The following is a 23745-nucleotide window of genomic DNA, read 5'->3' as shown; positions in this document are numbered from 1 at the left end:
TCTCTCTCTCTCTCTCTCTCTCTCTCTCTCTCTCTCTCTCTCTCTCAAAATAAATAAATAAACATACCCTAGAATTTGATGGTCAGGGGAGGCCTTTCTGAAGAGATAACATTTGAGATTATGGAGTAATAAGAAGCAGGCCCCCTAAATAAAACCTGTGTACAGAGAGAAGTTCCTAGATTTTATAAAATGCATTTTAAAGCCATCTACTTGCATAAAATCTCCCAAGGTTCAAGAATCTCCTTAGGGGAAAAAAATCCCTGCCCAGAAAACGTGACTGACTACTTTTTCCTCTTGCTTTTTTTTTCTCTTGGTTATCCTTCACTCTGATTTCTGTTAAAGCTATTTTCTCATCCTCCAGCATTTCTTTTTATTCTGATTCATTATTTCTCTTCTTATTTTTGTTTCCTTTTTTTTTTTTTTTAACTTTCTTTGAGTTAATTACGCCTTTTCTCACTTATTGACTTGGGTGCTTACTAATTTTCAATCTGTTCTAAGTATTTAAAGGCCTGTGTTTTTTGATAATACAATTGTGCCTTTATTTCAGGGCTTTAACTTAAAATGTTTTTGTTACATTTCACTGCTGTTGATTTACTATTTCATTATGATTTCTTCCCCTAACCCACAAATTATTGAAGCTTTTTAAAATTTGCAAATATATGTTTAAATTTCTAACTTAATTGCAAATAGAGGACATACAATATTAATTCTTTGCAATTTGTGACACTTGATTTATGATGTTCTCTATAGTCCATTCTTGTAATTTTCATTTCAATTCCATATGTGCTTGGAAAGAATATATATTTTCTAATTGTCAGGTGCAATATTCTTTACATGGCCACCAAATCAAGATTATGAATGGTGTTGTTAAGGTCTTCCATATCCTTGATAATTATCATCTACCTGTTCTGTTAATCACTGAGAAAAAGTATTAAAATAGACCACCAAAATAGTAGGTTTGGCATTTTCTCTCTAACTTCTTTTAATCTAATTTATTTACTCTTTTTAATAGGCAAACTTAGTCCATTTATATTTATTTTATTAATATATTTGGATTATTTCTAACAATTTATTTTGTTTTCCATTCACCCTACTTTTCTTCCTACCTACTTCCCTTGAAATGAGGGTCTTTCAATCTTTGCCTGAAATATTAACCAAGAAGGTGAAAGATCTCTACACTGAAAACTACAAAACTTTGATGAAAGAAATCGAAGAAGACACAAATAAATGGAAAGGTATCCCATGTTCATGGATTGGAAGAATTAGTATTATTAAAATGTCCATACTGTCTACAGCCATCTTTAGATTCAGGGTAATCCCCATCAAAATTCCAATGGAATTTTTTTTACGGAAGTAGAGAAAACACTGCTAAAATTTGTATGGAACCACAAAAGACCCATGAATATCCGAAACAATCCTGAAAAAGAAGGACAAAGTAGGAGGCATCATACTTCCTGAATTCCAGTTGTATTGTAAAGCTATAGTAATTAAAAGTTCTGGCATAAAACAGAAAGGACCAAAGGAAGAGAATTGAAAGCCCATAAATAAACCTATGCGTGTATGGACAGCTAACATTTGAAAAGGAAGCCAAGAATACTCAGTGCAGAAAAGACGGTCTCTTCAATAAACGATGCTGGGGAAATTGGAATGTTCACATGTAAAAGAATGAAACTAGACCCATACTGTACACCATTCACAAAAATTAACCGGAAATGGATTAAAGAGGGGAAAACTATATACCAAAATGTTCACTTCAGTGTTGTTTTTTTAATAATGGAAAAATTGAAAGCTACCCAAATTCCTTACATTAAGAAAATGGTTAAGTAGTTTATGGCGTGGTCATTGGAGTGGTTAATAGCATGGAAAAATCTTTTTAAAATATTAAACATTAAAAGATAGCAAATTGGAGTTCTTACATATATATAAATATGTATATACGTATGTATGTACGTTAAGGGGGGAAACTAAGCCTATGCATAGGGAACAAGATTAAGAAATTTATCAAAATGTTAACAGTGTTTATTGTAAGATAGAAGGACTTCAGATTTTTTTTCCAGTTTTCTGTTTTTCAAATGTCATAAAATTAGGGTGTATAATCTTTATAATGAAAAAAAAAGGTGAGATTAATTTAACAAATTCCAAAATATAACTTGAGATGTCCTACTAAGTCAAGTATGCTCATCTCAAGCTCTGCTTATCACTTTATACTTTATCTTTTAAAAAATGAAATACTTAGCAACTAATGAACTAAGGATAGATGAGCCAAATATTCTGTGGTTTGACTCCATCTGTGTTTCAGAGTAAAGTTTATTGCCTTTCCAGTAAAAGTGTGCCACTGTATTTGTTTATTCCCTTACTTTTGGCTTAAATCTCCAGAAAACTGAAGTAATACTTTAACAAATGTGTAAAATGTGTAATCCCATTTTCCTTCCCAGTGTCATAAGGTTAAATAGCTCACATCTACTGTCCTGGCAAATATGTAATACTGTTTTATATATAATCTTGATTGTTATTATTTGCTCTATTATTTGATTATTTTGTTCTGATTAATACTTCTTTCCCTCATTTAAAGGTTATTCTGGTACAAGTTAACCCAGGGGAAGCATTTACAATAAGAAGAGAAGATGGACAGTTTCAATGTATTACAGGTAAGAATGGTAATTTGTTATCATTTGAGATGACAGAAATTTATAATACATAAAGGTGTTTATGTTTATGGTTTCTTCTTTTCTTTCTCACTACCACTACCACACCAGCTCACAAACTCTGAATACCTTATGGTATTGCAGTAGTATCCTAATCAGTCTCTTTTCCCTGGTTTCTTGATTAGTCTTACATTCCCCTTCTCAAAAATCTTCATTGAACCCAGTTCAAGTTCCTTTTTAGTCTTTCTAAAAGATTATTTCATGTTTCTAGTGTTGCTTTCCCTTTCCCTTTAATATTGTTTCCCTTTATCTTGCTAAGTTGGCTTATTCATTGTCTTCTTGAACCTGTCTTGTATTTTCTGTACTATTCTTATCTAGAATCCGCCCTTATCTCCACCATCTCTAGCCTATCCAAATCCTACCAATGCTTCAATACCAAGTTCAGATCTTATCTTTAAAAGAATTTTTTTTGTAAAGTCACTAGCCACCCTGCCACACACCACATTTATGACAAACTAAAACATCTCCAGATATTACCATGTGTTCCAGGAGAGGCATACAGAAGAACCACCACTCTAAAGAGAAGAGCAGTAAAAAGATCACTGACTTTGGTATCAGAGAACCTGGGTTTAAATCCCAACTCTGCTAACTTACTAGCTATATAGAACTTTTGCATGTCATTTAATCTCTATCAGCACATTGCAGTTTAATTGATTTTGTAAGGAAGGAAATTCACAAATTATAGTTATAAATTAACTTTTAAAATAGAAGTTACTTGGGGTGCCTGGGTGGCTCAAATGGTTAAGCGTCCAACTCCTGATTTTGGCTCAGGTCATGATCTTATGGTTTGTGAGTTCAAGTACTGCATTCAGGCTCTGTGCTGGCAGTGCAGAGCCTGCTTGAAATTCTCTCTCTCTCTCCATCTCTCTGCTTCTCCCCTGCTTGTGCTCTGTCTCTCAAAATAAAATAAACATTAAAAAGAAATAAATAAATAAAAGTTATTTAAAATTCAAAGTCTGGTTATCTAACTGTGTTTAGCAGTTTTTGTATTTTAAGTCACACTATAATGGTAATGAGTATCCTCATTTGCAGATGTGTTTGAAAAGATGTTGTATTAGTTAAAATGCTTCCATCATAAACAATATTTATTGAAAACAAGTTGAAGAAATGTACAAATAAACCTAAGACATAGCTCTGTTAGAAACTTACATTCTAAGAGTTAGCCAGTATAAAAATAGAATTATTTTTATAAAATCCTAACTGGCAGGTAAAGACTGGCAGGACCCGAATAGCCTATTTAATTTATAATGTGCCTGTAGTATTAATAGTCTTTTTTTTTTTTAATTTTTTTTAACGTTTATTTATTATTGAGAGACAGAGCATGAACAGGGGAAGGGGAGAGAGAGAGAGAGGGAGACACAGAATTGGAAGCAGGCTCCAGGCTCTGAGCTATCAGCACAGAGCCCGACATAGGGCTCAAACTTGCAAACCACAAGATCATGACCTGAGCCTAAGTCAGACACTCAACCAACTGAGCACCCAGGCACCCCGGCACCCCAATAGTCTCTTAATAGTAGGAACTGACTACCGTGTGAAGATACTTTTATGCAGAGATAAATTTCTTTGCTTCAGTAGAAAAGCGAGACTCCTCTCTGTATGACATATTATAAGAGTGGACTCTTTGTTTTAAAATTACTGGGCAGAGGGGCGCCTGGGTGGCGCAGTCGGTTAAGCGTCCGACTTCAGCCAGGTCACGATCTCGCGGTCTGTGAGTTCGAGCCCCGCATCAGGCTCTGGGCTGATGGCTCGGAGCCTGGAGCCTGTTTCCGATTCTGTGTCTCCCTCTCTCTCTGCCCCTCCCCCGTTCATGCTCTGTCTCTCTCTCTGTCCCAAAAATAAATAAAAAAAATGTTGAAAAAAAAATTTTTTTTTAAATTACTGGGCAGAGTTTTTAAAAACACAGGATAGAAAAAGGGGAACCGTAAAGAAGGTAAAAAGCTTTCCCCTTTTCATGTTTTTGTTTTTCAAAATTAAAAGACAGGATGAATGTGGAAGGACTGATAGTGAATGAGGGCTTGGGGTGAAGTTTTTCTAAAGACCATCATGCTCTCGCTCCAAGCAAGAGAAGACAGGACAAGAAAAGACTAAGGACTACTGGGAGCTCATCTTCTCCTTTTCTTCCCCTTTGCTATCACTAGTTTTTATTATGTAACAGACATCTTCCTGTACTAGTTCTAGAGCTAGGTAAAAGGTAAGAGTAGAATTCAGTGTGGAGGCAACAGATAACAAAGAAGAAAGCCTTAAGGGAGAAAAATCATATGCCAGTGAAGCTCAGAGTAAATTAGTATCCTTGGCTCTAAGGCCATCAGGTTAGGAAAACTTTTCTCTTCACAGTCACTAGACCAATAAAAGAAAACCTCTGTAATGAAACCTAAAAAACTGGGATTATTTCCAGTGTAAATTAATAAACATTTGGCTTAATCCCATTTGTGAGGGTGCCTGATCCCATTTATGAGGGCTCCACTCTCATGATTTCATCACCTCTCAATGACCCTATTTCCTAATACCGTCACATTGGGGTTAGGATTTCAACATATGAATTTTGGGGGGAATATATTTAGTTTTCAGCAGCACTGCATTGATAGGAGTGGCAGAGATGAGCTGCAGTGCCCAAGTGGGGTGTCAGAGCCTAAATTGGGTGAAGAGTTCATCCATATGAGAACAGCCAAGTGCAGAGAGTTAGAGCCCAGAGTGAGGAGAGAATTCACACAGCAAAGTGTCGTGATATAGGGACTCAGAGTCTAAGCAGGCTGATGAGCGTATCATCAAGAAGGGGTGGCCTGGTGTGGCATGTAAGAATCTCAGCAGGATAAAGAAGTCATCAATACAGTGAAGCAGTCCAGCATAGGGAATCAGTGCCAGAATAAAGTGAGAGTACCTACAGGTGAAGGCAACCTGATGTAGGGAGTCAGAGCTGAGAATGAGGAGGTCATCTGTGTGGAAGGGTAGCCTGACATGTGTTGTCAGAGCCCCAGTAGAGTCAGACCATTCACACGATGGAGGTGGTCCTTAGTAGACAAAGCCCAAGTCACGTAAAAAAGACATCCACACAGAGGACGGTGTGGAGGGCCTCCACAGAGGGATGGCCTGGCATGGGGTGTCCCAGCCCCAGCAGGGTAATGAAAGTATCCATACATTGGAGGTACTCATCAAGAAGAGTCAGAGCCCAAACAGTGTGAGGGCATTCGTGGGATAGGAGGTGACTTGGTTTGATGTGTCAGAGCCCAAATGAGGTAAGGAAAATGTCTACATGGGAGGTAGAGGGTAGAATCCAGCAAGGAGAATCAGATCCTGGGTGTAGTGAGGAGGGTATCTCTTTGGCGTGGCAGGAGATATCAAACCCCAGGAAGCACCCATCCACACATGGGGGACAGCCTAACATAGGAAATGAGAACCTGAGTGAGGTGAGGAGGGCATCCCCATAGAGGAATAACCTGGTGTATCAGAGCCCAAGCAGAGGAAAGAAGTAGTCCACATGATGGGCTGAGGGGTAGAATGGCCTAGTGTGGGGAATCAGAGCCCAAATATGGTAAAAAGAGAATATACACAAAAGTGGAGTGGGTAGTCCAGCACAGGTTGTTAGAGCTTGTGCGTGGTGACATGGAGCCAAGGAGCGAAGGACACCTACATAGAGGGTTGTTAGAGGGTGGGGTGGGCTCAGTGTGGGGCATTAGACCGTGAGTAGGATAAGGCCATACATGCCGGGGGACAGAGTGGAGGGCGGGAGTGGTGGCAGAGATGGAAGATTGATGACACACACAGGGGGACTAATTAAAGAAACAGTTCTGTTAAGAATGATGAGAGACCTGGGTTTCTTACTATCTAAGAAGGAATTTTAGGTGTGGAAAGGGAAGAAACTAGAATGAATCCTTCTGGCAGTTGAATCAGAAAAATCAGACATTCCTGATTCTGGGTCTGGGGCAGAGAAAGTACAAGATGAGAATGGAACATATTGTTACCCCAGAAAGGGGGAAGATTGCAAAATGGATGGAGACATGTCAAAAGGATATAGTGACCGACTTGCCAGGAGAAGCCTGGCAGGCACCGTTTTAATCAAGTGATGAAATTGTATGTCTTCAGTAATGGCAGGAATCAAAATTGTGTGCTACCTGATAATGATACATTAAGAGGAACATGATGTCTCTTCCATGATATTTCTGCCACAAATGCATAATCTGAATCTAAACACAAGGAAATAATAGACAAACCCAAATCAAGAGACATTCTGTAAAATAACCCTTAATCTTCACAGGTGAAGACTGTGAAAGTCCAGGAAAGACTGAGGAACTGTTCAGACTGATAGACTGAAGGGACATGCCAACTAAATACAACATGTGAACCTGAACTAGATGCTTTTGCTAGAAAGCACATTATTAGGACAATTGGTGAATCTTGAATGGGATTTGAAAATTAGATGGTTTATTAGTTTCTTAGGGCTGCCATAACAAAGTAACACAAACTGGGTGACTTAAAACAACAGAAGTTTAATATCCCATAGTTGTAGAGGCTAGAAGTGCAAGATCAAGATGTCAGCAGAATCGATTCTTTCTGAGGGAGAATTCATGCCTCTCTTCTACTTGCTGGTGACGGCCAGCAATCCTTGGGGTTTCTTGGCTTTAAAGGCATCATTTTAATGTTTCCATCTTCACATGGCATTCTCCCTGTGTCTCTGTGTCTTCACATGGCTGTCTTCTTATAAGGATACCATATTTGATTGGGGTTCCATTCTACTCCAACATGACCTCATCTTAACCAATTTTATTTGCAATGACTTCATTCCCAAATAAAACTGCATTCTGAGGTGCTGGTACAGAAGCATATCTTTTTTAGGAAACACAGTTCAATCTGTAACAGATAGTAATGAGGTATCAGTGTTAATTTTCTGGTTTTGATGGTTGTGTTATATCAGAGAATGTCCTAATACAAAATGCATATGAAAGTATTCTATAGGTGATGGGCCATCATGTCAGCATTTTCCTTTCAAATGGTCAGGGAAGAAAGTTCTTTGTACCAGCTAGACATGCAATTTTTTTGGCAAAACTTACTGTTTCAAATTTTTTGAGAATGAAAAAATGAGAATGATTAAGAAAATGATACTTTTTTTTCCTTTTTTTTCTTTTTTTTTTTTTTTTAGTGTTTATTTTGGTGGGGAGAGAGAGAGAGGTGCACATGCAAGTGGGAGAGGGGCAGAGAGAGAGGGAAAGAGAGAATCCCAAGCAGGCCTGAACCAAAGTCAAGAGTTGGACACTTAACTTGACTGAGCCATCCAGGCGGCCCAAGAAAATGATATTCTGTGTCTCAGAGAATTTATGGGAGGACTAGAGAACCAGACTCAAGGCTGATCTTCAGGAACAATGCCCCACAACTATACTACAAAACTGGTCTGATTTAGGAGTCCTCATCAGTGCCAAGAGTGCCCTTTCTTCACTAAGAACTCAATATTGTAGTACAGATGCCACTTCTGCCACAGGAATCTTGTGCTACCAACCACTGCCTTCTAGGTTATCAGCACCCATAGGACCAGTGTGGTCTTTACCTTGCACCAAGTCAACTCCTTCAACCTACAAAGGGGTTTCAGAGTCTACGCACCAAAACAAATGACAGTATCCACTACTGGATAGACTTATCCAGAAAGGAAGTCTTATCCAGAAAGGAAGACTTAACATTATGAATAGAACTTGATTATTTTAAAGAAAATTTTTAAGCTTATTTATTTATTTTTTGAGAGAGAGAGAGAGAGTGTGTGTGTATGCAAGCAGGGGAGCACTGTCATTGTAGAGCCCAATGCAGGGCTCAATCTCAGGAACCTATGAGACCATGACCTGAACCAAAACCAAGAGTCAGACACTTAACTGACTGAGACACCCAGATGCCCCAAGTGTCTGACTCTTGGTTTGAGCTCAGATCACAGTTAATGGGTTCAAGCTCCACACTACCAGAACAGAGCCTGCTTGGGATTCTCTCTCTCTCCCCACCCCCACCCCCATCTCTGCCCTTCCCCTGCTCGTGTGAGCTTTCTGTCTCTCAAGGTAAATAAATGAACTTAAAAAAAAAAAAAAAAAAAGACACTTAAACGAGTGAGCCACCCAGGTGCCCCTAGGACTTAGATGGGTTTTTTTGGTTTTTTGTTTTGTTTTGTTTTGTTTTTTTAGAGAGAGGGTGCAAGTGAGCAAGGGACACAGAGAATCCCATGAGGGGTGGAGGAGTGGGGAGAGTGGGGCTCACCTGAAGTGGGGCTCATGCTTACCTGGAGCGGGGTGCATGCTCACCTGAAGCAGGACATCAGCTCCCCTGATGCAGGAAAGTTCAAAACAGTTGGCATATTACTCTGGTTAGATGGTATCCCTTTAACATATTTTGAAAGAAGTATTGACAAACTGAGATTGAACCCAGGAAGGCAGCCAGGAGAGCATACAGTCAAGAAATTATTCTTATAAAAGACTATAAAAATAGTTGAAGGATGTTTAACCTAGAAGAGAGCTGTGACTTGAAGACCTTGTTCTCAGCACTTTTAGAGGGAAAATTTTAGACTGACAGATGAGAGTTGCAGGGAAGCAAATTTTGACAGGGAAGAACTGTCCAAAAATTATGGTTCTATAAAAATGGAGTCATTGCTTTGTCACACCTGAGTCCCATCATTGTATGTGCTCATGCATTGGGTTGGGTGGTATTATGAAAGTAATTCTTACATAGAAAAGAAGTTTGATTGGGTAAACTCCAGTATTTAACTAAAGATTCTTTGATTCCAAAATTACCTCTTAGTTAAACTGAGATCTCTTTAATTTTGGGAACGAGCACACTGACGGGGAGCCTGAAATTTAACAAGTATATCTGTGCCTGGGCATATTTCATAAAGTAGTTGAGCTAGTGAATGGTTATTGCTCAAAGCAGACCTGTGAACAGGATGCCAACTTGTAATGTATTAATAATCCTCATTCCTAATGAAATAAACACTTGAGGGAGAAACTTTCACTAACCTTCTGAAGCTTATAGGGGCAGGAACAATGATGCTGTCTTTATCGTGGTACATAAAACATTGAAGTGTTCAAGGATTATTAGCTTCCTTCTGTTTGGTTTCCTTAATGATAGAAATTGGCTCTTTTTCATCTCTGATTTTCTGTGCTAAAATAATGCCTTTAACTTAGTGGGCATGCTGTCAATATTTATTGAAATTAACTGCTAAAATATTTTTAAGTATATCAGTATATTTGTTTGCCTTGCTAAGTACTATCAACCAAAAATATACTTTTATACTTAGGGGTATTTTAGTGTATCAGAGTCTTCAACATGAGCACCAGTTAAGATTATAAAGTAATGTGGACATGTTAACTTAAATATGTAAAAAGTGAACCAAAGATAATGCCAGGATGTTGATCATTCGACCATCCTGGATTTCTGCTTATTTTCTTACGATTTGATTCCTATGTGTAGAAAAAGTGTCAAGGTGAATTCAAGTTTGTTGAGAAGTATTAACCTTTGCTTTCTCATATCTTAGCTTACTTAGGGAAGCCAATAACATAGCAATCTAAGAATACGTTGATTCTGAGCCCCTTTACCACTAGAGTTAGTGTGACATCAGGCTCCACCTCCCAAGTCCTGCTGTTTTCCTTTTTCTTCCAAGCGACTGTGTGCAACTTCTCAGCAGTTACTGATGTTTTCTCACCATTGTTGCTGCTGATGTTGCTTTCCATTCTACATGGGAAACCCCAGTAGGGGATTTATTTGACTCTTGTTTCTTCTGCTGTCACCTCATTCAAGAAGTGACTAATACTGTTGCTCCTGCTGCAGTTATTATTGATACTTCCGTTCCCTTTTTTGTTCTCTTCACTGTTGCTGCTGTTCGTCACTGCTTTTCTATTCTCACCTTGTCTTTTCATGCCCCTCATCCTGACTCTTCCTGCCATTAGAGGGGTTTTTGAAGTTAAGAGGTTTGTCCCAACTAGTAGGTACTACTTTGTTCTTCTCTGTGTGCTCTGGGATCATGGTGAGTATAACCAAATATCTGCCTTCCTTACAGTTAGTCTGCTCTTTCATATTTGTGATCTCCTTTGCAGAGCATTTTTTAGCCAGTTCTCCTGAACTGAGCCAGATGATTTTTGAGGTCCTTAATAAATACAGTATTTTATTAAATACTGATAAGCCCTGTATTCCATTAATCCCAACTCTGTTACCTAAGAGTGAGTTCTCTGCCCTCCAAAAGTTGGAATTCCTGGACTTGTTCTTCTCTGTGCTCTTGTCAGAATCCCTTATGCCCATCAGATCTAATCAAAGCCCTTTTCTCTCAGAATGTCTTTGTCAGGGAAGGAAGAGGAAGATGGAGTTCTCATGCAAGTGGAACTCCTAGTTGATCTGCTGTGATATCCTGGAATCCCCAAGACATGTATACAAACTATACCTCAGCCCCCTTGACTCTTGTTAGATATGTCAGGGTTTGATATTAAAAGTACCTCTGAAATTTATTAGAAGTTAAATGTCTATTGTTTTATATATCATTGTACAGTTACTATAACTAGCAGCATGAAATAACTGTACCTATAACTTTTCTTCCTAAATTCACAATAGAACTTCAAAGAAATAATAAGGTATGTGAACGAATTAATGGTTCATTGTTACAGGTACAGGTCTGAGAGTAAGTCCACCTGGGTTCTAGGACCAATGGGCACAATTCTAGGAAAACAGATTTAGCTCAGTATGAGAAAGATCTTTGTAGTAAACAGAACTGCCCAAAAGGCTCAGGAGTGATCAGTTTCCATCCATCTTTGTAGGTGGTAATACATATGCTGGCTCTTCACGTGATGGGGCTATTAGAGAGGAGGTTTAATTTCTTTTGAGTGGATGGTTGGAGTTGATGCCCTTTAAGGTTCTTCATGAGTCTAAAATTTTATGATTCTGTAGCTTTGGGTAGACTACTTAAATTCTGGTCATTATTTTGCACGTATGTGAAATAAGGGTGGGCAAGTGCAAATTTGATTAAGTTTCCACTGTTCAAGTTCTTAGGCATATGTAACTATGCCAGTATCTTCTGCTGTATCTTAAATATATTTGAATAATAGGGAGATCAGTATTCTATGAGTTTTTTTTATAAGACCACTGATTTTCTTTGGCCTACTGACTTTCTATCACTACAAATCTGACTGAATTTAACCAAGTTCTTTAGGTTCTACAGAAACTATAAATAACTCAAGTAGAAACCATGTGTAGTAGATTCTTATTCCTATATAAGTAGGCATTACTTTACAATTTAGCAAACTAAACCATGGAAAAGTTAGGTCCTTTATATATTACTTATAAAATCCTAACCACCCTTAGAAAATAAAGCATTTTATTTTCAAAGGCAACTATTTTCATACTGGTAGAAAGTAACATTATTTTATTAAAGACTTTACCACTTACAATTCCTCTCCCAAGATAAAAACAGCAGTTCTAGTAGAGAGTCTTAAAATACTAGTTTTGAAACATTAATGAGTCTTGTTTGTAAAAATGAATCATAGCAGATCATCCATTCATAAATCCAGCCCATTTTAGGTTAAGTAAATGACTATGACTCATCCTAAGTACATTGTGTAATAGTCCCAGGTTGTCCCTAAAAGCTATTAAGTGCTACTTTTTGAGAGAAACCATATTATATATGACTTAGTGAAGAGAAAATTGCAACATTGATGCCAAAAAGGAAAATATAGGCAAATTCAGTTGTCCTCAGTTCTTTATGTTCCTAATGAATAAAATATCACTGTTAAAGTTATCCTTCTGGAAATAGAAAATCTAAACCAGTTTAGGAAGTTCTTTTAAAATAAGTGACAAAAATCTTGATTAAAAATATTATAATGAGTAATGGCAACAGGAAATTAAGACCCAGAAATACAGATATGTGCAATAGCTTGTATTAACTTCTCAATAAGTATTTATAAGCCTGTTGCATTCTGATACTTTTTATATTGGTTAGTGACTAAAATGAGCCTTTTGGGATCTATGCCTTCTCTGAGCTGGCCTCACAAAATGATGTTTTATTAAATAGACAAATATGAATATAAAATGTTTATTTTGGGTACAATTCTCTCTCCCCTTCAAGTGACCCTGTTTTCCCTTTTAGGAAAGAAGCCACTTATTAAAGGTAGATTACAAGGTGGGAAATGAAGAAGATAAGAACAGATTGACTTATAATGGAAAGTATGGGAAGATTAGACAATTTTAAAGGAAAGAATGAAAAATGAATATAGCTACTTTAATTAATTAGAGTCAGAATAGAAGAAGAGCTAAAAGATCTTTAAGCAGATTTTTAACTCTTAAGAACTACATATGTAAAACAGTGTCTGTTTAGTTTGATTTTTAAAGCTGCCTTTTGAATATATAATTCTAAATGCTTGTAAAAAAATGTATGTCTAAGTTAAAGAAAATGGTAACGTGCTTTCATGAGGGAGAGGTTGCTATGGTTTTTAAAAATTAATGACTATGTGGTCAGTTATTTTTGTTTAAAAGTAGTTATATTTAGGAAATAGAAAAATAGAAATAATACACTTTCTATAGAAGAAATTTTGCTATCTGTTCCTAATTTCTCAGATATTTGCTTCTCCCTAGATTATTATGATTGGATTTTTATTAGGATCAAATATCCATTGGTCTTTGATTAAAATTAGCATCATTATTTGTTTGCTTAGGTTAAGATTAGCCCAATAAACATACTGTCTTTACTGAACATTTTTAGCCTTTTATATATGAAACAGCTGAGGAAATGTGCAGTTATAATGAAGTCTATTCCTGGCACTGTGTAGGCACTCAGTAAATATTTAATTGAATAAATGATCTCAGTAGATAATTATGTACAACATATAGGTTATCTCTTATTTTTTTGTACTACCTGTGTTTTCCCCTGAAATACTTGTTTAAAATCCCATTTCATCATGAAATGACTTGGAAACTGAGGCCAAAGGGATTGTTTTGGGGCTATATTCATTTTATTTAGCTTTGTATATCACGGCTTGACTCCGAATTCTCCTAGCATGGGAAAATAATCAACAATAGGTAGTAACCACGGTGACTGTATAATACTAGTACTGCTAGAGAATTACTGCTACACTTTTGTGAAGGTCACTAGTAACCTCTCTATTACTAATATGAGTGGTCTTGGTTCTCATCATACTTAACCTCTCTAGCAGGATTTCACACTGTATTATTTATTCCCCCCTTGGAACATTATTCTCTTGACTTTTCCTTTTATAGTTTACATATTCTCCTGGTTTTTCTCCTATCTCCCTGGCAACCCCTCTTCAGTCTTTTTGTTTTGTTGTGTTTATTTTAGAGAGAGAGAGTGGGAGAGGAGCAGAGAGAGGGGGACAGAGGATCTGAAGTGGGCTCTGAGCTGACAGCAGTGAGTCTGATGTGGGGCTCGAACTCATGAGCCGCAAGATCACCACCTGAACCAAAGTCAGACGCTCAGCCAGCTGAGCCACCCAGGTGCCCCCTCCTCAATCTTTTTTGATGTATATTAAGATAGGAGTTCAAAAATATGTAGCATATAAGTAAAATAAGCCAGTCACAAAAGGACAAATACTTAAGATTCCTCTTAGTCAGATTCATAGAGGCTGAAAGTAGAATGGTGATTGCTAGGGGGGCAAGGGAGAGAGATGAGGAATTACTGTTTAATGGGTACAGAGTTTCAGTTTTAAAGATAACAAAGGTCTGGAGATGGATGATAGTAATTTTTTTGATGGTGATAATTATTGTACAACAGTCTTCTTAATGCCCTAAGTTGTACGCTTGAAAATAGTTAAAATGGTTAATTTTATCCATATTTTAGCCACAAATTTCAAAAATAAATTTTACAAACTTAAATTTTTACCAAAAAAAGAAAAAAAAAAAGTATGTAAGATACCTGAAGCCAGAATTTAAATGATGTGGTAGAGGGACGCCTGGGTGGCTCAGTCGATTAAGCGTCTGACTTCGGCTCAGGTCATGATCTCACGGTTTGTGGGTTCGAGCCCCGCATCAGGCTGTGTACTGACAGCTCAGAGCCTGGAGCCTGCTTCGGATTCTGTGTCTCCCTCTCTCTCTTCCCCACCTCTACTCTCACTTTGTCTCACTCTATCTCTTAAAAATAAATAAATGTAAAATAAAAAAATTTAAAAGATGTGGTAGATAGAATTGTAAGATAGCCCTCAAGGTCATTGCCCCCTATTGTACACACCTAGGACCATGAATATGATGAATTTTACTTCCATAATTAGGTTATATTATACAGTCCAGCTGACTTAAGAGAGATGATCTGGGGTGAACCTCAACTAATCAGGTCAACCTTTAAAAAAGGGACTGGACTCTTCTAGAAGTAAGAGATTCAGGAAAGGACCATGTGGCAAAGAATGTGGCCTCTAGCTGAGAGTGGCTTCCAGAAAGCCAATGGCCAGCAATGAAATGAGGGTCTTGGTCCTATAACCGTAAGAATCTGAATTCTTCCACAACCCCCATATGAGAACACACCCTAACCAACACTTTGATTTTCACCTTATGTACCTTGAACAGGGAACTTAGTCATACTGTGCCCAGACTTCTGAACTACAGAACTGTGAACTAATAAATGGATGTTTTTAAAACCACTAAGTTTGTGCTAATGTTACACAGCAATTGAAAACTAAGAGAAATAATACAAACTTTTTTCTCTTTCGAATTATAGTTCAAAGATAGGCAATTAGTGCTTGTGTGGAGTTGTCTGCCCCAAAGGTGACACAGGGACCCAAGTTACTTCTGTCTTGGTCTGCCATCCCTAGGATATTGTGCTCATCTGCATGAACCAAGCTGGCTCACCACCATGTCTGTGTCCCAGACTAAATGCAAAAGGGGAAGAGAAAAAGAGATTTAAGATACACCCTCTTCTTTAAAGACATACCCTGGAGATTATGCAGATCACTTCTCACATTCTAATTGACCATAGCTTAGTTGCAAACAATTTTGGAAAGTAATGAATAAATGCCACAGAGTACAGAATAATAATAAATCTTGAAAGATCCTCTAAAAGTAAGTACAGTGTTTACCTATGGGGTGGTAGTACATGAAGTGGGGAACAAGGATAGAATGAAGATTTTCTCTGTATACTTTTTTTACATTTTTCATTTTTGAATCTTGTAAATGTACTTCCTATTAAAAATAGCATTTTATTCCGGGGCACCTGGGTGGCTCAGTTGGTTAAGCACCTGACTTCAGCTCAAGTCATGATCTCGTGGTTCATGAGTTCAAGCCCCGTGTTGGGCTCTGTGCTGACAGCTCAGACCCTGGAGCCTGCTTCAGATTCTGTGACTCCCTCTCTCTCTGCCTCCCTCTCTCTCTGCCACTCCCCTGCTCACTCTCTCTCTCTGTCTCTCAAAAAATAAATGTTAAAAAAAATTAATAAAAAAATAAAAATAGCATTTTAAGTAAATAAAACAAGTGCTGTAAGTAAGAAACTTCCACCTCCCTTCTTCCCCCCCCCCCTTTTTCCCCTTCTTTCTCTTTACCCAAAAAATATTTATTTACCTTTCCCCAGCAACTTTTCACTTGTCCCTTTGGAATTTTCTCTCTATTCTTATTCTTTGTCCACCAGCAGAATTGGATTTTTGAGCTTTTTAGTCAGTGATCTTGGTCCAAAGGAAGCCATGTCAGATATGTTTGTCAGATAAATGTATATAGATATATACATAGGATTAAGTTACATTAGATATTTCTAAATGTTTGATACATTCAGATATATTCTACAGTAATTAATAATAAAAGGTCATTCCACTTTTCTTGTTACTGCATGTGCACAGTATTTTAACTACATTTTAGGCCATATCAGTTTTCATTGGTGACTGTTTATAGCAGAACCATACTATCATTCATAAAGTTGAGAGAGTAGTCAGTACATTCTGGACTTGAAATACCCTTCTGGACAATTCACTTGCAAATAAGTTAAGAACTTATATCTATATGAAGCAATTACTTCTTCTTAAGTGATATAGAGATAATGTGATTCGATCAAATCTGCCTAACTGGATGTATAAATTGGGGAAATTTCCACAAATAGCCACGTTAGAGAGCTATACTTTTCTAACCAGATTTGATTAAAACTTGTCACAAAAATCCATTTAGCCATGTATTACACCTGAGTAGTTTTATGGCCTTTTAAAAACACTAGTCCCACATTGATTAGGACCCAAATCTATTTACAGAAAAGTCTGTGTCACTTTTGCTTATTTATTTTACAACTCTAGGGATTGGCCTTCTTAAAACACTACTTTTTTTTTTTTATCACTGTGCTAAAAACCAGAAAAACCTTGCCTTCTCCCATTTTGTATAGTATGGAACCCTTAGCCTAACCTTCTAGGCACTCCATCCCTGGTTCCAATCTTTCTTTCCAGCTTTACTTCAGAAATTTTCCAGTCCAAATATTGCAAGATTTGTAGGTCCCCTAACCTCTACATATTTCTTGCCAATACCCCCTTCATACCTTTGTTCACGTTGCGTCGTCTTAGAAAAATCACACAGGAGTGTGCACACACATTTCTACCTGCTCATCTTTTGGGCAAGAAATCTTCATCAGTTGGTTTTAAGATATTTTTACTGAAGATGATGTTATTAGATTTAATAACTCTAGACATAAAAGTGTATGCTTTAAACTTTAACCTAGCACAGTGTTCTTGTAAAATACCTTTCCTATCAACTGAAAAGCAGAAAGCCCTTTTCTGAGTCATTTTACTGAAAATGTTTACAAAATAAACACTTATAGTCAACCTTGGTAAACAGAGTATACAGAAAACAATTCAGAATCATTATAAACATTAATACTGGTCATATGTACTGTTATTATTTAGAAAATTGAGTTGATAAATTGCTTAGTCTAGATTGAAGTATAGCCTAGAGGGTTTTTTTTTAATTCATTCTTTCATTTAGCAAATTATGAACTTATTATGTACAGTCACCATTGCAAAACTGAAGACATAGTGATGTATAAAATAGACGTTATCCTTGCCCATCATGAAGTTTATAGTTTCCTAGGGAAGACAAACAGTTAAGGAATTCATTAGAGTGAGAGAAGTGCTATGATGGAAAAGAACAGGAAGGGTGCTCACAGTAGGATCATCCAAACAAGTTTTGGGGTTAGGACACTCAAAGGATGAGTTCTATTCTCTACTTTTTACCTCTTCAAATAGAACATTAAAAATTCTTATTAATTAGTGGTTTTATTTAATTAGAACTTGAATCTTGAAGGACATTAAGGATATAAACAGAATTAGCTTTCTTTTGTAATTAGGAAAACTATGACTTTAATGAATATATATGCATCAAAAAAATTGGGGGCACATTTCCTTCCAGTGCCTGTCCCTGTATGGTAGGATTACCATAGGTAGGAGTTTCTTTCTTCTTTACATTTTCTATATAATGTGATCATTTTGGTTATCAATTATAATATTGATTACAATATTAATTGCTTAAATAACAGATATGAAGTTTTAGCCCCTTTTAAATTATTTAGTCCAACTTTCATTTTTAAAAATGTATAGATTATTTTCTTTAAAGCTGAGGCCTTGTAAGGCTCATTAAGGAAAATGGTGAACCATATAATGTATTTTGGTACAAATAAGTGGATGTTTTAACTATTAAAAACTAAAAAATGGGACATACTAAGCTTATTAAGTACATAATAATAGTCTGACGATTTTTGAAAATTAAGGGGGTGGAAGAAAAGAAATGTATAAATTTGATACCATAGTATAGAACTGATTTAAAGAATTCTGACACACAAGGGGACATATAAGAAACCCAGGGCAAAAAAAAAAACCTTTAGATGTTGAGGATTTTGTCCGATGCCAAAAAAGTTATCTGTATAAGCCAGACTATATTTATGGAAGAAGATATATTTGTTTGGATCCTCTTCTTTTTAGCTAAACCATTCTGTGAAGAGATGCTAAAGAAAGAAACCAGTATTACTGCAGACCTATTTTGTGTTCTACATACATTTGCCTAACCCTATGAAAGAATGTCTTAGAAAAATTACCTTCCTTATTAAATAAAAACCAGACTCTCTAAGTTCAGTAGAAAGATCTGGTGAGAAGGGCAACAATTACAAATACATAGATTTACCTTAGTTTAACCTTGTAGTAACTAAAACCACAATTTTGGACTCAAAGAAGTGTTAATTAAACATTCTAACTCAAGTATAAACCTTTCTATTTTTTCCCCAAAGTATATAGCTATGATAAGGCAAGCCTAGGTTGTTCAGAGAACATTTATATAAAGTTATAGAGATTACCATGAATTTACATAATCTGATTCACATACCCTTATACCATCTGCAGAAATTGTCCCAGGAAACAGAAAAGATCTTTCCTGGTTCTTTTTGTTATGTGACAACATGTTGAATGTAATTTTTACTACTTACCTAGAAATAGAGGAAAATATCATTTTCTTCTTCCAACTTATCTAGGACTCATCTCACAGTTCTCATTTCCTCTATCATAGCAACCAACATAGTTTCATTTCTTAGACCCTTTTTATGTCTATAGAAGTATGGCTTGTGTCTTGTGACTATAGTATTATATTAAAGCACATATAGACATGTCACCAGTAACCATAAGAGTCATACAAAAACATAGTAATTGTGGTGGTAAACAGTTTTCTTGCAGTTGTGTATTAATTGCTCTAAAGCTCCAGTGGTTGAGTAACTCTTGGCCAGAGTCATAATTTAAACATAGAATTCTGATCCCAAAACCTATGTACTAACATTATTTGAAAATGTTGATTCATTTTTAGAGATTTTAATTAAATCCTGCTTTTATTTTCTGTGGATCAACAAAGTTCTCTGTCTTTAACATCCCCTTGTGTTTTATTTTATCATATAATCTTTCACCATTTTTGGAAAATCCTTTTATCATTACAATGAAAGATCTTCATTTCAATATTGTAACATTCTTTAAAATCTTAATATGTTGGAATTCCTTACCCTTTTGTACTCAGTCTCCCATACTCAGGCACTCGCCAGAACACAAAACAGAATAACTAAAGGCATGCTCTTTTCCTGGAAAGACAATTTGCCATAAATCTTTTGTGCTGTCCTGAAGGAAAGCTCAATTCTTGACAGCCATTTGAGAAACCTAGACCCTGCCTCACAGCAGGAAACAGGCAAGTAATCCACAGTTAAAATGCAGTAGAATATATATTATGATGGAGTTAGGTATGCCCAAATACTGTGGGAGGCCAGAGAAGGAATACCTAACACAGCTTGGAATAGCTGTTGAGTGCTTCCAGGAAAAGTTGATACTCAAAGAAACAGATGTTTAGCCATAAGGGGAAAAAAAAGAGAAATATCTTAGAGGCGGAAGGAATCACCTGTGCAAAGGTATACTGCACGGACATTAGAGGAGACTGAAAAGATATGATTAATTAGATAGATTGGAGAACATTGTACATGGAGAGGTATCTGAAAAGGAGACTAAAAAGGAAAACAGGCTATGTAACAAATCCCTTCATATGTAACTCCAAAAATTTTGGATTTTATCCCGAAGGGAACGGGGAGCCGCTGAGGGTTTTAAACAGGAAAATAACCAAAAGAGTAGTAATAATGATGAAATGTGGGGAGCTCAGTGTGGGGGGTAAGAAGAGACTAGGCTGATTTATAATTTTCAGTCAGTTGAGCAGAAAGCTAAAGGAGGAGAGCACCTTTTACTATGCTAAATAATGTAGAAGGAAAAAAGGATTGGTTTGGGTAAAAAGATGGAAACGATGAGCATGGTAGGCTCAAAGTACCTTTTGGTTTTATAGATCTTGCTCATAAGAAAGGCTTGGAGTGTGTACTAGTCAGGATTATCCAGAGAAACAGATCCAATAGGATATACATAGATATGTATCAGAAGAGAGTTATTTTAGCAATTAGTTTACATGATTTTAAAGGCCAGGAAGTTTCATGATCTGCCTTCTGCAAGTTGGAGAACCGGAAAAGTTAGTGATAAAATTCAGTCCAAATCCAAAGGCCTAAGAATCAGTGAGCTGATGGTAGGCCTGAGAACCAGGATTACTGATGTTCAGGGGCAGCAGAGAGAGTGAATTTGTTCTTCCTCCACTTTCTTGTTCTTTTCTGGCCTTCAGTAGATTGGATGCTGCCCACCCACACTGGGAAGGGCCATCTGCTTTTCTCAGTTCACCAATTGATGCTAATCTCTCTTGGAAACACCCTCATAGACATACCCAGGATTAATGTTTTACCAGCTATCTGGGCATCTCTTAGTTCAGTCCAGTTGACACATAAAATTAACCATCACAGAATAGAAATTGTGAATTTGTCAATATGTAATTTGAAGCAATGAGTTTGTGTTCTTCAAGAAAAGTATGCAAAGTGGGGGCACCTGGGTGTCTTGGTTAAGTGTCCAACTTCCACTCAGGTGTGAGTTCGAGCTCCACGGTTTGTGAGTTCAAGCTTCAGTTTATGAGTTCGAGCTCTGTGTCGTGCTCTGTGCTGACAGCTCAGAGCCTGGAGCCTGGTTCAGATTCTGTGACTCCCTCTCTCTGCCCCTCCCCCACTTGCACTCTTTTTCTCTCTCTCTCTCTCAAAAATAAACAAACATTAAAAAAAATTTTTCTTTTAAAGTAAATTATGCAAAGTAAGGAGAAAAAGGAGATTGAAATTGGAAGCATGAGAGACGTGTAACATTTATGGGATTGGTAAAAAAGAATGAATAAGGTAACATACAAAGAAACATACTACAGGTCTATCTATTCCCTTCAAGGTTAGAGCAGTATAACAGGTACTGTAAGATTGTTAGTATTATAGGAGGTAAAAAAAAGCCAGTACATTTGCGTTGTTTAAGAAAATAAAATTGATTTGCCGTAGACCTTACGAACACCTTTAACAGGCCATTCATCATCAATTTTCAAGATGTGTTTGTCATTTGTAGCATCTTCTAAACTCTTTTGACAATAGAATCCTTTTTTAGAAGTACCTTATGGGGGCACCTGGGTGGCTCAGTCGATTGAGCTTCTGACTTGATTTTGACTCAGGTCATGGTCGTGGGATTGTGGGATTGAGCCCTGTATCCTACTCCACTCTGAGCATGGAGCCTGCTTGAGATTCTCTCTCTCTCTCTCTCCCAATGCCTCCTCCCCCGCTTGCACTTTATTTCTCTAAAATGAAAAAAAATAAGGGCACCTGGATGCCTCAGTAAGTTAAGCATCCAACTCCTGATTTTGGTTCAGGTCATATGATCTCCCTGGTCCTGGGATTGAGCCTGTGTTGGGCTCTGTGCTGACGGCGGGGAGCCTGCTTGGGATTCTCTCTCTCTTTCGCTACCCCTCCCCTACTCGTTCTCTTGCTTTCTCTCAAAAATAAACAAACATTAAAAGAATAAACAAATTTTAAAAATTAAAAAAATATAAGTACCTTATGAAACCAGATTTTGTAGAATCACATTTCAGAAACACTCTCTTTGAGCAAACTCTAAGCTTCGGCTTTCAACTTCTAATGTTTGGATACTCATCCCCAGTGCCACCCTAACCCACCCTCTTGGGAGGGGAGGGAAACAACATAAAGAGAGGTAAAAGACAAAGAAATAGAAATATTTGCAGCCTATCAAAAAGAGCTAACTTCTTAAATGTATAAGGAGCCCTTGAAAATCCAGTAGAGAAATAGGCAAAGGCTAGGAGCAGACCGATCACAGAAAAGGAAAAATAAATAGTTCTTTCTTAAAAGTTTAATACGGATATTCAACCTTACTCATAAGAAAATGCAAAATAAACTATATCGAGATGCTGTCTTCACCTTTCAGATTGGCAATTATCAAAAAGTGTGGTAACTACTGGGAAGGGTATGTTAATGAGAAATACATTAGTATAAACTGATATCTGGTAATGTCAAAAATGTAAATTTCTCTGAAGCAATTCCACTTCTAATAATGTATCCTACAGATACACTTACACATTTATGAAATGATGTTTGTACAGAGATGTTCATTGCAGCATTGCTTGTAATAGTAAAAGGTTGAAAATAGCTTGAATGTATATCAATAGGGGAGTAGTTAAATAAATTATGATACATTGTAACAGTGAAATACTGTGCAGCTATTAAGTGAAGCAGCCCTACATGTACCATTTGGAAAGATCTCTAAGCTCTATCATTAGGTGCAGAACAGTGTGTATAGTATATTATCATTTGTATTTTTAAAAGAATATACATATAATTGCTTTTACATGCATAGAATATCTCTGAAAAGCTTTACAAGAAGCAAAGAATGGTTGCTTTGGGAGACAAACTGTATGGTTGGGGAACAAGGTTGAAAAGGAATCTCAAACTTGCAATCTAAATATTTCCAAAGTGTTTTATGGCCACAAGCAAAGAGCCTGGGAAGAGTCACGCCTCCTCCCTTTCTCACCTTAAATCTCATCATAAATGATCTACTCTGTATTTCCCAGTCTGGTAATGTTTGAAGAGAATGAAAGGGATATGAAGCCTCTATCTGTGTCTTTCCTTTTGTGGGAGTTTTTTCTTCCCTTCATAGTCTTTAGCAAGCCATCAACACAGTGAGTTTTTAATCTCCTTTTTTCCATTTAAGATCATGTTAGCTGGTAAGGACTTGCCCTGAGAAGGATGGGATGAGGAAGATATAATAGTGGCCAACGGCAAATGATCAAAATACATAAATCATGACAGAAAAATAAGAGCTTATAGTCCAGTCTTCTCCTGATGAAAGTTCATGTGTAGTGGAAAAGTATAACAATGTTTTCAATTGTGAAATAGCATTTGGTTCCTACTGTGAAAAATCTAGATTTAAAGATTACCCTTCAAAAAGAACCAGAAACACAACTATCTCAGTAATTTTTATGTCTTCCAAATGTTTCTTTCAGATGATTACTAGTTTTAAAAAAACAACAACAACCACCTTAGAATGAAGGAGAGCCCTTACTTTTCCTCTCTTTTTTTAAAAACAATTTCTCATAGGAAATAACATGAAAGTAAATGCCTGAGAGCATGGGAAAGGATCGTTGGCATATTTTCAAGTTAGTCTGATTATGTCAGATTAATGATGATAGAACAAAAAGGTTGTTAAAT

The 23745-nt window shown here is 36.8% G+C and overlaps 1 protein-coding gene and 1 long non-coding RNA gene across 6 annotated transcripts in view; one reads left to right on the top strand and one right to left on the bottom strand.

Annotated features, from left to right (window-relative positions):
• FNDC3A (fibronectin type III domain containing 3A) overlaps nucleotides 1–23745 on the top strand; it is a 146020-nt gene that overhangs the window by 42539 nt on the left and 79736 nt on the right. For all 5 annotated transcript variants that reach the window (XM_040448399.1, XM_040448402.1, XM_040448401.1 and 2 more), the window contains exon 3: nucleotides 2573–2648. In XM_040448399.1, coding sequence (XP_040304333.1) covers nucleotides 2573–2648 — 76 coding nt within the window. The remainder of the gene's footprint in view (nucleotides 1–2572; nucleotides 2649–23745) is intronic.
• LOC121012947 (uncharacterized) overlaps nucleotides 7225–23745 on the bottom strand; it is a 41436-nt gene continuing 24915 nt past the window's right edge. Inside the window, exon 3 of the long non-coding RNA XR_005782418.1 lies at nucleotides 7225–7550. This is a non-coding gene — a long non-coding RNA (uncharacterized LOC121012947). The remainder of the gene's footprint in view (nucleotides 7551–23745) is intronic.

This window comes from Herpailurus yagouaroundi, unplaced genomic scaffold (assembly GCF_014898765.1).
Source record: "Herpailurus yagouaroundi ecotype Mexico unplaced genomic scaffold, PumYag 197, whole genome shotgun sequence".
Taxonomy (NCBI): Eukaryota; Metazoa; Chordata; class Mammalia; order Carnivora; family Felidae; genus Herpailurus; species Herpailurus yagouaroundi.
Note: the sequence above shows the minus strand (reverse complement) of the source record. Positions and strands in the feature narration are given on the sequence as shown.